The following is a 14,745-nucleotide window of genomic DNA, read 5'->3' as shown; positions in this document are numbered from 1 at the left end:
TTTAGTAATCTATGTTAGAAACGGTTTGTGGATTGCAACAAAGGGACAATTTATTACTCATTTTCCTTCTCAAACAGAATAGTTGATTTTTTTATTATATACTTTAAGTTCTAGGGTACATGTGCACAACGTGCAGGTTTGTTACATATGTATATGTGTTCCATGTTGGTGTGCTGCACCCGTTAACTCGTCATTTACATTAGGTACATCTCCTAATGCTATCTTTCACCCCTCCCCCCTCCCCACAATAGGCCCCAGTGTGTGATGTTCCCCTTCCTGTGTCCAAGTGATCTTATTGTTCAATTCCCACCTATGAGTGAGAACATACAGTGTTTGGTTTTCTGTTCTTGCGATAGTTTGCTGAGAATGATGGTTTCCAGCTGCATCCATGTCCCTACAAAGGACATGAACTCATCCTTTTTTATGGCTGCATAGTATTCCATGGTGTATATATGCCACATTTTCTTAATCCAGTCTATCATTGATGGACATTTGGGTTGGTTCCAAGTCTTTGCTATTGTGAATAGTGCCCCAGTAAACATATGTGTGCATGTGTCTTTATAGCAGCATGATTTACAATCCTTTGGGTATATACTCAGTAATGGGATGGCTGGGTCAAATGGTATTTCTAGTTCTAGATCCTTGAGGAATCGCCACACTGTCTTCCACAATGGTTGAACTAGTTTACAGTCCCACCAACGTGTAAAAGTGTTCCTATTTCTCCACATCCTCTCCAGCACCTGTTGTTTCCTGACTTTTTAATGATTGCCATTCTAACTGTTGTGAGATGGTATCTCACTGTGGTTTTGATTTACATTTCTCTGATGGCCAGTGATGATGAGCATTTTTTCATGTGTCTGTTGGCTGCATAAATGTCTTCTTTTGAGAAGTGTCTGTTCATATCCTTTGCCCACTTTTTGATGGGATTGTTTGATTTTTTTCTTGTAAATTTGTTTAAGTTCTTTGTAGATTCTGGATATTAGCCCTTTGGTTGATATTTCTTCTAAAAATTTGAAGCAAAAAAAAGAAAAAAGAAAGCAATAAAATTTTTTTTAAAAATTTGAAGCAGTTGGCTGTTATTGAAAAGTCAAAAAACAACAGATGTTGGTGAGGGTGTGGAGAAGGAAACACTTTTACATAGTTGGTGGGAATGCAAATAAGTACAACATCTATGGAAAAGAGTATGAGTATTTCTCAAAGAACTAAAAAACAGAACTACCATTTGATCCAGCAATCCCACTATTGCCTAGTGATAGAGCCATAGTATTGGTGGTGATGCTGCTGTAAACAAACCTATTGCATTGCCAGTCATATAAACATATAGCACATATAATTATGTATGATGCATAATAGTTGATAATAAATGATTGTTACTGTTTTATGCATTTACTACACAGGCTTTCCATTCTTATTTTAGAGTGTACACATTTTACTTATAAAACAAAAAAGTTAGCTGTGAAACAGCTCCAGGCAGTCCCTTCAGGAGGTTTTCCAGAAGGTGGCATTGTTTTCATGCTCTGTGTATGTTCATGTCCCTGAAGACCTTCCAGTGGGACAAGATGTGGAGGTGGAAGACCTCTTGATGATATTGATGTGACACTGATGATCATGACCCTATGTAGGCCTAGGCTAATATGTATGTTTGTGTGCAAATGTGGTTTGCAAATATTTTCTCCCTGTATCTTGCCTTTTCATCCTCTTCAAGAGTTTAAAAAGTAAAAAAAATTAAAAACAGAAAAAAGGTTATAGAATAAGGTTATGAAGAAAGAAAAATATTTTTCTACAGTTGTAAAATCTATTTGTGTTTTAAACTGTTATTACAAGAGTCAAAAAGTTAGAAAAGTTAAAAAGTTTATAAAGTTAAAAAGTTATAGTAAGCTAAGGTTAATTTATTATTGAAGAAAGAATTTTTTTAAAATAAATGTACTGTAGTGTTCATAAAGTCTACAGCAGTGAATGGTAATGTCCTAGGCCTTCACATTCATTCACCACAGAGTAATTTCCAGTCCTTCAAGCTGGCATTTGTGGCAAGTGTCCTAAACAGGTGTACCATTTATCTTTTATAGCATATTTTTTCCTGTACCTTTTATATGTTTAGATACACAGACACTTAGCATTGTGCAATTGTCTACAGCATTTGATTCAATAGTGTGTGGTACAGTTTTGAGCCTAGGAGCAGTAGGCGCTACCGTATAGCCTAGGTGTGTAGTAGGCCGTACCATCTAGGTGTAAGTACACTCTATGATGTTTGCGCAAGGACAAAATCATCTATTGACATACTTCTTAGAACATACCCTTGTTGTTAAGCTATGTATGACTCTACTTCTTTCACATCTGTATATCTTCTTCAGTGAAATGCCTCTTCATGTCTCTTGTCCATTTTATAATTGGCTTATTTGTTCTTTCACTGTTGAGTCTTGAGAGTTCTTTATATATTCTAGATGCAAGTCCTTTGTTAGATACACAAAGGTTTGCAATGTTTTCTTCCCTTGTATCTTGTCTTTTCAACCTCTTCAAAGGGTATTCACAGAGAAAGGTTTTTAGTTTTGAGGAGGCCCAGTTAATCGGTGTTTTCTTCTATAAATTATGTTTTTGATTTCAAGTCTAAGAACTCTTTGACTAGCTCTAGATCCTGAAGTTTTTTTCCTATTTAAAAAAAAGGTTTTATGGCTTTTGTGTTTTACTTTTACAGGACATGTTTAATTAAAAAGTCCATTTCCTTAGTAATTGTAGGGCTATTCAAATTATCTATTTCATATTGGATGACTTGTGATAGTTGTGTTTTTCAAGGAATTTGTTCCATTTAGTCTAAATTATCAGATTTATGTGTATAGAATTGTTTTTGCTTTTCTCTTATTATTGTTTTGATGTCTGCAAGGTCTATTGTTATATTCCCTGTTTCGTACTGATATTGGTTAGTTGTATCTTCTCCTATGTTTTAATTTGTTAGTCTCTGATATAGTTTGGATACTTGTCCTCACCAAAATCTGATGTCAAAATGTAACCCCAAGTGTTGGAGATGACACCTCATTGGATGGATTTGTACCCAAGGTTTAAAATAAGCCATACCCTGTTTCTTGCAGTTCAATAGTTCTATATGTAACTTCCAACGAGTACCGCATAATAGAACTTTAATTACTGATAATTGCTTGGTGGCAAATGTGTGTCTTATATTAGAAACATTGCTTGAGAAGGCAGGATTCTTTCTATCAACCTTGGTTTAACCTGTGGGAATATCACTCACAGAATTGGTAGATATACTCAAGAAGTATATTGGGCCATGCAAGAAAATATACAAATCAAGGCTTTTGACGTTAATAACAAGTCACTAATGATGATTATATATTAGGTTTTGTGATGTAAGAATAAATCTGCCTTGGTTCCTGACACAGAGCTCCTAGTCTCTTGGAATTTTCTTGGTGACAGGCAAATCTTTTGTTCTAGTGAGGTGACTCTTGGTGGACTCCTGGATGCAGGCTGCTCACCAGAAAGACAAAGCCATGATTAGAAGCTTGGAACTTCCTCCAGAGATGGGAAGGGTACTGGAGATTGAGTTAAAAATTGATTGTCCCTGTATCATGAAGCATCCATAAACATTCCTAAACTATGGGGCTCAGAGCTTTCAGGTTGGCAAATGCATCCACATACTGGAAGAGTGGCGTGCCCTAACTTCATGAGTCACAAGATTCTGTGCTCAAGACCCTTCTGGACCTCACCGTATGTACTTCAACATATACATGCTGTTCATCTGTTTCTTTATAATAAACCTGTAAATGTAAGTATAGTGTTTCCATGAGTTCTAAAAGAATGTTTGCAGAGTAGTAAACATGAAGGAGTTGTGAGAATTCTTGATTTGTAGCCAAGTTGGACAGAAATGTGGGTTCCCTGGGCACCCAGTACTTGTAACTACGGTCTGAATTTGGGGGCAGTCTTGTGGGACTGAACCCTTAACCTGTGGTGTCTGCATTAAATCTGGGTAGTGTCAGAATTGAATTAAATTGTAGGACATCTAGTTGATGTCTGCAGAAAACTGGGGAATTGCTTGATATAGCAAACTCACAAATTTGGTGTCAGAAGTGTTGCAAGTAGAGAAGCAGGTTTTCTTTTAGCTATCGACTGGAAAAAGTAAAATAAAACTGAAGAATAGCTTTTAAATCATAAGGCTCTCAGAAAAATAACCTACCAAAACTAATCAATTTGTAATGTTGTTACGTATGTTGATTAAGAATAAATTTTTTGTATGATGAATTCTTATGTATGGCTAGCTAATCAATACTCTGCTTTGACTCTGCAAACTGCTATGGTATTTTCCAGTGCTAGTCACCTAAAGCTAATATGCTTAACATTTTAAAAATTCATTATATTATAACATTAATTAATTTTCCATTATGTAAACTGTTTTGAACATGCTGGATATACAGAAAATGAAAAACAGCTCAAAGAGAAATTAACACTGCAATGCAAACTGTACAGAAAATCTGGCAGTATAAAGGAGTATCAAAGGAGGATTGATAATCAGGAAACTGAATTTATTCTAACCTTACTGGTGAATGTTGAAAGATGTGACCAATCATATGTGCAAGATACACTGTCAAGGGCAACTATAGGAAGCACTTATAAAGAATTATGAAGAGTCAGAGTAGCCTGATAAAGAATCATGAAAAACGGGATGTCAGTGTAAAATCAATGTAACTACTGATGCAAACTGAATGTCTGTTGTTTATGGTTGCATAACAGCTGGTGACTTTAATCAGATAAACAGAGCTGAAAATTGGCTTTAGCCAATTGCTGGCTACTGGCAGGCATTTGGGGTATTTGCTTTGCTCAATAATAAAATCAGCTAATTCTATACTTATGAATTGGCATGCTCCTTTGAGTCTTTATTTAGTTTCTATCTAACAGTGAACAGTGGAGGAATCCAAGAGATAGCCCTGAGAGTGAGGCCAAGGTCTGATGCAACTAACCTGTCACAAGTAGGCAGGGCCAATGCCCCATGTAAAGTGGCTTCCTCTGCTGTGAGACAAATAGGTTGGGACATTTTTTGGCAGGAGTTAAGAAGTCTGGCACGCAATGGTAGCTTCTACATCAGAAATATAATTCTTCACTTTGTGTTTAGTCCATAATGGTGGATACATTGTCATGTCCAGTGCAATGATTTAGGTGACAATGGTGACAATTTTATCAGCAACTGGACTCCAGTTGGTCTCACCAGGGAATGAGCCCTTACCATGGGCATTTACATGAGTGAAGCAAATGGTCTAATTTGTTTTGCATCCTCACAAAAGGGTATCTTTAATCTGCTAGTCTCTAGTCTTCCAAGTAGCAGACAAGGTTGCTTGGATATTGTCAACAGCCAATGTTAAGTAAAAATTCAACAAGGATCTTTAAGAAAAGTATTGGCCAGAGTTATGAACAGACCCTTGAGTTTTGCCCACTGAGCAGAGAAACCACATATACGTTGAGTTTTGCATAGCTGGGATGGATACCACTGGGTTTCAGCTTGGAAAATCTCCATACTGATTTCCACAAAGGTTGTACTAAATTTACATTCTCAGTGACTCAGGCCCGTGCAATTACAGAAAGCTCTGTAAATTAAGGGATCCATTGAGCCAGTAGGTTCACTTCGGGTGGTAGAGGAGGGGGATGGCTGCTACCTTTACATCAAAGCTGAGATGTTATTCAGGCCAGGCCACCTGCATTCCTGAATGTACAATTTCCTTTGCTTGTTGAGGGTTTTGGGCCCTGGCCACCTGGTTGGTTATTGAGTCTGAGTTTTCCCACCCCAAAAAGGAAATAGCAGTCCAGAATGTTACAAGGCTTTCTTGGGTCAGGCATTCAATTTTATTTTTTGTTTTCCTCTTTTAAAAAAAAATTATTTTTATAGGTTTAAGGGGTACAGGTACAGATTTCTTACATGCATATATTGTGTAGAGGTGGAGTCTGGGCTTTTAGTGAACCCATCACCCAAATAGTGAACTTAGAAGTGAGAACATGTGGTATTTAACTTTGTTTCTAAGTTATTTCACTTAGGATAATGGGATCGAGTTCCATCCATGTTGCTACAATTAACAAAATTTCATTATTTTTTATGGCTGAGTAGTAGTCCACGGTATGTATGTACCATATTTTCTTTATCCAATTATCTGTTAGTGGACACTTAGGTTGATTCCATATCCTTGGTATTGTGAATGGTGCTGTGGTAAACATATAAGTGCAGGTGTCTTTTTGATGCAATAATTTCTTTCCCTTAGAGTATGTATCCAGTAGTGGGATTGCTGGATCATATGGTAGTTCTATTTTTAGTTTTTTGAGAAATCTCCATACCGTTTTCCACAAAGGCTGTACTAATTTACATTCCCAACCAACAGTGTATAAGCATTCCCTTTTCTCCAAATTCTTGCCAACATCTGTTGTTTCTCAACTTTTCAATAAAAAGTTTTAATTTTTTTGTGGGTACATCACAGGTGTATATATTTATGGAGCATATGAAATGTTTTTATACAGGTATACAATGCATAATAATCACATCAGGGTAAATGAGGTATCCGCTACTTCAAGCATTTATCCTTTCTTTGTGTTACAAATAACCCAATTACACTCTTTCAGTTATTTTAAAATATACAGTAAATTATTGTCAACCCGTTGTGCCATCAAAGACTAGATCTTATTTATTCTACCTAAACATATTTTTGTTCCCGTTGGCTATCCCTACTTCTTCTCTGACTTTTTAATAGTAGTCATTCTCACTGGTGTAAGATGGTATCTCATTGTGGTCTTAAATTGCATTTCTCTGATGATTATCAATGTTGAGCAGTTTTTCATGTTTGTTGATCAATTGTATGTCTTCTTTTGAATAGTGTCTGTTCATGTCCTTTGTCCACTTTTTAATGGGGTTGTTTTTCTCTTGTTGAGTTGCTTGAGTTCCTTATAGATACTGGATATTAGCCCTTTGTTGGAAATTTTTTTCATTCTATAGGTTGTCTGTTTACTCTCTTGATTGTTGCTTTTGCTGTTCAGAAGCTTTTTAGTTTAATAAGTCCCATTTGTTTATTTCTGTTTTCATTGCATTTATTTTTGAAGACTTGGTCATAAATTTCTTGCCTAGACAAATGTCCAGAAGGGTTTTTCCTAGGTTTTCTTCTAGGATTTTATAGTTTCAGGTCTTACGTTTAAGTCTTTAATCCATCTTGTGTTACTTTTCATGTATGATGAGAGGTAGAGGTCCAGTTTGATTCTTCTGCATCTGGCTAGCCAATTTTCCCAGAACAATTTATTGAATAGAGTGTCCTTTCCCTAGTGCATATTTTTGGTGACTTCTTCAAAGATCCATTGGTTATAGGTCTGTGGCTTTACTTCCGGGTTCTCTATTCTGTTCCATTGACCTATGTGTCTATTTTTATATCAGTACCATGCTATTTTGGTAACTATAGCTTTGTAGTATAGTTTGAAGTCAGGTAATGTGATGCCTCTGGTTTTGTTCTTTTTGCTTAGGATTGCTTTGGCTATCTGAGCCCTTTTTTGGTTCTGTATAAATTTTAGGATTGCTTTTTCTAATTCTGTGAAAGATGGCATTGGTAATGTGATAGGAATTGTGCTGCTTTGGGAAAATGGTCATTTTAATGATATTGATTCTTCCTAGGCATTCCATTTTCATGAAAGCTTAATAGCATGTCAATAGATACTTTTCAAAAGGCATGTAGCTTTGTCAGGGAGGTGACACCAATGAATGTCTCTGGGTGGAGGTTGTCTATTGGTTCCTAGAGTCTCCGGGTGACAAAATCAGCAGTCACAGAGGTGTGCAGCTAGAAGAGGTCATTAGGATTATGGGGCCCTCCAGGTAAAAAGTGAGACACAGCTGGCCCTACAGCTTCCAACGCAGCTGTAGGGGTTCCTGTAGCTGTTGTTTGGATTCCACTGCAAGTTTTGCCTAGACTCTATCCTTTGAATTTTTTTCCCTACAGGAAGAAGAGCAAATTGTTTAATGCAGACTTCTGGGGTTACAATAGCTACAAGGAGTTTGTTATTCTCAGGGGTGTAGAATACGCAAGGAGGAGGAGAAAGCTGCCTTGGAGGGATAACTGGAGAAGTGGAAGGCTTTTTGTCCCCTGTGGCACTTTGCCTCACCCACACAGGCCTCCCAGCATCTGAGGCTCTTTCTTTTTGTCTCCACATGAGCTGCCATAGTTTGTCCTGTAATTCTTGGTGCTTTCTGCTAATACAGTTATGTATTGCTGTGTAACCAATTTCTCAAACCTTAATGACTTGAAAAAGTAAAATTTATTATTTTCTGTTGGTCAGAATCTGAGTGTGTTTTAGCTGGGTCCTTTGGTTCAGTGTCTCTCCCAGATTGTAATCAAGTTGTTGGTTAGGACATAGTTCTTTCATGGCTCAACTGGGAAAGAATCTGCTTCCAATCTCAGTCACATAGCAGTTGGCAGGATTCAGTGATTCAGGGTTGTTGGAATGTGTTGTTAGGTCCTGGACTCCAGATAAGAACCATATCCCTGGATGATGCTTGGATTTCGGCCTGGTGAGACCCTGAGCAGAAAATCTAGTTATACTGTGTCCAACCTTCTGAATTATAGAAACTGTGAAATAATAAAATATGTGTTGCTTTAAGCCACTACACTTATAGTAATTTTCTATGCAACAGTAGAAAACTAATACAAGCAGATAACACGCGGGGGTTCCCTTACCTCCCACGAGTTTGGGTGCAAGCACTTGCTACTGGATTCCAGGATGTCTTCTATTATCTCTTAGTCCTGTCATGTGGGAGCCCTTGTCCTTTACCTTCCAGAGAGATGGTGTCTGTCATTATCTCATCTTCATCTCTCAAACTGTTAAGGACTATTAAGGGTCTGGATTTTATCCTACTTGCAAGCTACCAAGCTAGCCTGTTATTGTTTGATGGATGCTGGTGGAAGAAACAAAACCCCTGGGTTAAAAACAAAAAGGCCAGGTGCAGTGGCTCTGCTTATAATCCCAGCATATTGGGAGGCTGAGGTAAGCGGATCACTTGAGGCCAGGCCAACATGGCAAAACCCCATCTCTACTAAAAATACAAAAAATTAGCTGGGCGTGGTGGTGCATGCCTTTAATCCCAGCTGCTTGGGAGGCTGAGGCAGGAGGATCGCTTAAGCCTGGGAGGTGGAGGTTGCAGTGAGAGGTTGCACCACTGCTTTCCAGCCTGGGTGACAGAGCAAGGCTCTGTCTCAAAAACAAACAAACATACAAACAAAACCAAAACAAACTAACAACAACAACCAAAAACAAAGGATTTTAGCACTCACAGCAAAAGCAGAAGCCAGCGCTTCATGTTGATTTGCAGTACTCCTCTGGTTCCCTGAGTCTCATGGTGGGAAATATATGAGGCCCAGGTCAATGCTGTCACACTGTGGGTTTGTGGTGAAGCTTAGGAACACTATACTAGAGGAATCTACCAGTTGTATACTAAGTGGAATCAACCCTACTCTTTGTTACCACATTCTTCAAGGTTCCTCACTGCAAACATAACCCTGAGATATGGCCTGGGTGAAAAGCAGCCAGAGCCTCACATTTTTGGCATCCCCAGCAAGAACGTGCAGTGATGCTCTGGGCCCATGGTGCACTGCTCTCCCATACAAAAAAAGAAGCATGAGAGCAAATAATGAAATATTAAATTAAGAGAAAGAGAAAGTGAAAAAGAAGAAAAATTTAAAATCTAAAATAAATGAATAATGAAATTTAAAGACATAAAAAGTGAGTTTTTTAAAATAAAAAAGATTCACTATACAAATGATAGAAGCTCTTGAAAAAAAAGAAAAAGAACAGACAAGTATTAAAAATTAATAACCATAATAAAACTTTTCTGAAGAACAGAAACTTCCCATTGAAACAGCACACTGTGTACCTGAGAATACTGACAGAGTGATCAAAACAAACACGTGGCCTTGTAAAGTTAGTGAACTTAAAAAAAATCCTTTGAGCTTTTAAGTCAAAAGGTCGTACAACTTATAAGGGACAGAAAATTACTTTCAAGTGTAAAGAACATAAAGTTTTTTGACATACCAGAATTTCAGAATTATTATTTTTATAATTTCTTTCTGAACAATGAATCAAGAAAAAGTACTTCAGATAGACAAAATGACTAGCGAGACCTCAACATAGGACTGATGGTCAAGTTTAAATATAAACTTACTAGTAGAACAAAGACTAAGTAAAGATTAAAAGGCAGAGAGTGTAGTATGTAGTGACCATAGAGTTGGATAATTAGATATTGTATAACCATAAAAAAATGCAGGTGGTAGTGGTTGAGAAAATAAAGAGCATAGACAAAATTTTACAACTATTTTAGTAACCACCATTAGTGACGGTATTGTTATGCTGAGGCTTGTAGGTGTTCAATGTGGGATAAAGCAAATGATTGATTATAGGGCATTCTAATTCTATTGAATTCTAATTTCATTCTATCCTGTATATTCCATGTTATAATTCATATACATGTAATATTCTGTCTTACATCTTATATACCATATATATCATTCTAATTCTGTTCTAATTCTGTGTCCTTGAGAAGTAGAATTCTCAGTGTAAAACAAAAGAGGTACAGTTGTAATATAAAGTTAAAACTTTGCAGTCTTGAATTTCAATTGAAAATATCAACAGGAACTCACAAGGTATTTGTCATCTATTCATCTATCTACTTTTTTCCCTGAAGAATCCTAGAAACAAGGCCAAATGTGCAAGAAAATTCTTATGCAGTTACTGGGCCAAGATGACAATTTCTTTATAATTTTGAGAGCTATTGTCTAATTTTATTCTGTACTGATATATGAAGTTACAGACCTATCAGCAGTGTATGACAGTGCTTGTTTTACTCCAATCTTGCCAACACAGTTGTGTTATCAAATTCTGATTATTGTCAATCTGTTAAGTAAAACTAATATCTGAATTTAGTTTTAATGTACATGACTAAAATTAGGAGTAAGGGTCACCATATTTCATGTGTTTAAGAAGCATTTTTGGTTTTTTTGTTCTGTGAACTATGACGTTATTATTGACTGCCTCCCTCCCCTTTGAATTGTTAGTCCTTTAAAAATCACTTTCTGGAATATCTTTGTATAATAGGGAGATTAGCCCTTAGTCTGAGATACGAGTTGCAAATATTTTTAATGGTTTATTTGTTATTTGGGCTTTGCTTATGGATTTCCATTTATGTAGAAGACTTTTTAAAAATATAAGTAATCATTTTTTTAATGGTTCTATGTTTTGAGCCATATATAGAAAAGTAACCCTCACCCTAGACTATAGAAACTCCTTCCATTTTATTTTCTGGCACTTCACTGTTTATTTATACCCTCCAGGTGGACAGCAAGTCCAGGATATTAAACACAGTCTCACTGATTTTCTTTGTAAATCTGCCTAAGTAGCATAGCATTTTCCTGTGAAATGTGAAACACTCGCTACCTACTATCTTGGAACCCTTGCTGGAATGTAGAAAGTCTCATTTCTCATCTTTATTATAGTTCAAAAAACCAATCTAATAAAGTTGGATGCTCTGTGGAGAATGGACTGGAGGGATGCAAGGCAGGATATGGGAAGAACATTATTGATTCCTCTCACAAATATTTGTTGGGCATTTCCTTTGTTCCCAGCCTCTAGATGCCAAGTGTGCCATGATAAATCAAAGGAACTCCTTGCTTTGTTCTAGTGGAGGAGTAAAAAAGTGAGCCAATAGGAATGTAAGATCAGCTAATGAGAATTGCTATAAAACATAAAACAGGGGAAAGGGTAGGAAATGAAGGCTGTCATTTTCTAGAGATTGAGCAGAAAATGCTGCTCTGTCTGAGGGGGTGACATTTGAGCAAAGACCTGAGTGAGCAAGTGAAAAGCGGAGAGAAAGGGGATTGGAGAGGAGGCCATTGCTCATAATGAGGAAGCCGTTGATGGCTATGATAAAAACTCTGGATTTTCTTTCAAAGGTAATAAAAAGTCATCAGAGGGTTTTCAGCAGGGGTGTGGCATCTATGACTTGTTCTCTGACTGCTTTATGAAGAAATGATTGTGAAGGGGCAGGGGAGAAGCATGGAGGCCAAAAATAAGGCCATTGCTTTGTCCAGGCTAGACAGGATTATAGATTGGATTATGGTAATGGCAGTGGCGACAGAGAGTAATAAACCCATGTGAGAAGTTAGTAGGTAAAATGGATAAGACTTGCTGTTAGATTGCTCAATGAGGATGAAACACAAGAAGCTGTAAAGAATGCCTCCCAGATGTACTAAAATCTGCAACATTGTGAGGAGGGACTGGGCAAGACTGAATAACTAACTGTTGGGTGCTATGTTCACTACCCAGGTGATGGGATCATTCGTACCCCAAACCTCAGCATCAAGCTGTATACTACTGTAACGATCCTGCACATGTACCCCCTGAATCTAAAATGAGAAGTTGAAAATACTTTTTTAAACTCTGCAATATTGAAGTAGGAGCAGGTCTGGTAAATCAGGGACATTACAATTTCATTTTCATTAGAGGATTTGCACAAAATCAAAGTGAGTACCCTCTTTAGAATGCTGTGCAGCAATCAGATATGGTGGTTTGGCTCTGGGAACATTGTCATACTATCTGTCCCTGAAATTTTATGACTATATAATTTAGATGACTAGCTCAGATCACGAAAGAACAACTCGCTCCTTCCAGAGGAAGCTGCACCCGACAGAAGCTCCAGGATGCTTGTTCTCTTTCTGCTGAGCACAATCTTTCTGCTCTGCCCATATTGGGGTAAGTCCTGGAGACAGAGGGGAAGCTGGTGGTTGGTTAAGAGATGGACAGATGCTGGGGGAAGAGGAAGTTTTCAAAATTGGCTCTTGGGGCAGTGGCAAATGTATGTGAGATTATAACAAGGAAGGTTTTTCTTCTTTTCACAGGTGAACTTCATGACCGTGTAGAAGGTACAATCATGGCTTGTCTGAAGTCCTTGGTAAACAGGACTTCAGACAAGTTTACCTGTTTACCTTGGTAAACAGGTGATTTATGACATATTTAGGAGCAAACCTTCCCTTCATCTTCAGAGAGCCCTGTAAACCATTCTTATTATAGAATCCTAGGGGTTTCGCTTCCTGCCAGACCTGTTTTGTCCATTTCTTAGAGTAAGGAGGCTAAGATCCACTTTACTTTCTTTTACCTATTACTCGGCAAAATCATCAGGCTAGATAAGGGGTTCATTACTGGAGGTCCATGGATAAATTTCATGAGAACCTCCCGAAGTCGTATACAGTATTTGATTTATGTTTGCACAGGTTATCTTTCACAAGATTTTTTTAATTGGAGAAAATGTGTACAAATGTATTAATGTGTACATGGGGAGGACCACAGCATGATGATCCCTGTCTTTCTCAAGATTACCAGGAGTCCATGGTCCAAAAAATGTTAGGAACCACTAGGCAAGAGTAAGTTCCTGTAGTGAAGCCCCCAGCCCCAGAGAATGTTCTCAAGACTGCATCCTCTAAGCACCTCTTTTTGTATCTGACAGCGACTGAAATAATGTGTTATAAATGTAAAAAATATCATCTCGGGTTATGCTATGATGTCATGTCATCCTGCTCCCTGAAGCCTAAACAGTCCTGTGCAGTTGAGAACTTTTACGTCCTTACAGTTACAGGTAATGTGGAGTATAGAGTGACTGGAAAATCACCACCACCATCCCTGAGAAACAGTGGTGTTCTTTTGCCCTCAGAGTGAGTGGGTGAATGGGATGGATGAGTATGGGGTGGTCATGAGGGGATGGCAAAGACAGACTTTTCCTTAAGACCATATTGGGTGAAAAAGAGGCTGATGTCCCTTACCTGGCAGGGAATAAAATCTACTCTCTGGGTCAGCAATGAACAGACTCAGCTTTGGAACTCATTTGGGCCTAGAGAAAGGTTAGTGAGGACACAAAAACAGATTACTCCTAAGAATGCAGTGAAAGGAAATGAGGTCATTATGATCATATTTCCTCTTTTTTACCTCCTCAGGGCAGAGCCTGTATCATTATTCAAAACTGTCGTGTATGACCAACTGTGAGGAAATCAACTTCTTGGGGTTCTCGAAGAGGGCAGAGCTCATCTGTTGTAATCATAGTAACTACTGCAACCTCCCTGAGGGAGTTTAGCTCTGTGTATCTCCTGGATTTGGGGTTCTTTTTCAACCACTACCCTTTTTTTCCTCTTCCCTGAACCTGAATTTTGCTCTCTTCTTCTATGCAATGGTAGAGAGTGAGAAAGCCAGCAGAGCCTAGTGATGATGGAGCCCTAGACTCACTCTTTGCACATCCCTGTCACTCACAGGTGGGAGGGGTTTTGCTCTCCTTACGTGATACTGCCATGAATAAGCTCAGACTTAGTCATTTGTTATCTCCTGTATGAAAATGTGAACACTTGGGCCATAATAATCTCTAATTTGTACTGAGATTTCTGTGAGTATCCTGTATCCTCATCTACACTCTTCTCTCAGTTGGAATTCTCTTTGGATTAGCCCCGACACTTTCTAGCACTGTCTTTTTTTGCCCATGGGTTCTGGAGAAGGCTAACCCCAGCTTCCCAGTGTGTTGGCGGCATGGGCCAAGTCTTTCTCTGATAGAGCTCTTGGGGGAACCTCAGGGCAGAAAAAAAACCTGAACAGACAGGGATAAGGCATTAGAGAAAATTTCAGGGGGCATTTCAATTGGTAAAAACTAAGATCTGAGAGATAACTTGCTGTGGGTAGAATTGGCTTGAATTATCATTG

At 38.0% G+C, this 14,745-nt stretch overlaps 1 protein-coding gene across 1 annotated transcript; it reads left to right on the top strand.

The window, feature by feature from the left end:
- The first annotated feature begins 12,707 nt into the window (after window positions 1-12,707).
- On the top strand, window positions 12,708-14,248 carry PATE2 (prostate and testis expressed 2). The gene is made up of 4 exons (XM_025358277.1): window positions 12,708-12,759; window positions 12,906-12,929; window positions 13,511-13,639; window positions 13,995-14,248. The coding sequence occupies exons 1-4, from the start codon at window positions 12,708-12,710 to the stop codon at window positions 14,129-14,131; spliced, it is 342 nt and encodes a 113-aa protein (XP_025214062.1). The 3' UTR covers window positions 14,132-14,248.
- Window positions 14,249-14,745: the final 497 nt, after the last annotated feature.

This window comes from Theropithecus gelada, chromosome 14 (assembly GCF_003255815.1).
Source record: "Theropithecus gelada isolate Dixy chromosome 14, Tgel_1.0, whole genome shotgun sequence".
Lineage (NCBI taxonomy): Eukaryota > Metazoa > Chordata > Mammalia > Primates > Cercopithecidae > Theropithecus > Theropithecus gelada.
Note: the sequence above shows the minus strand (reverse complement) of the source record. Positions and strands in the feature narration are given on the sequence as shown.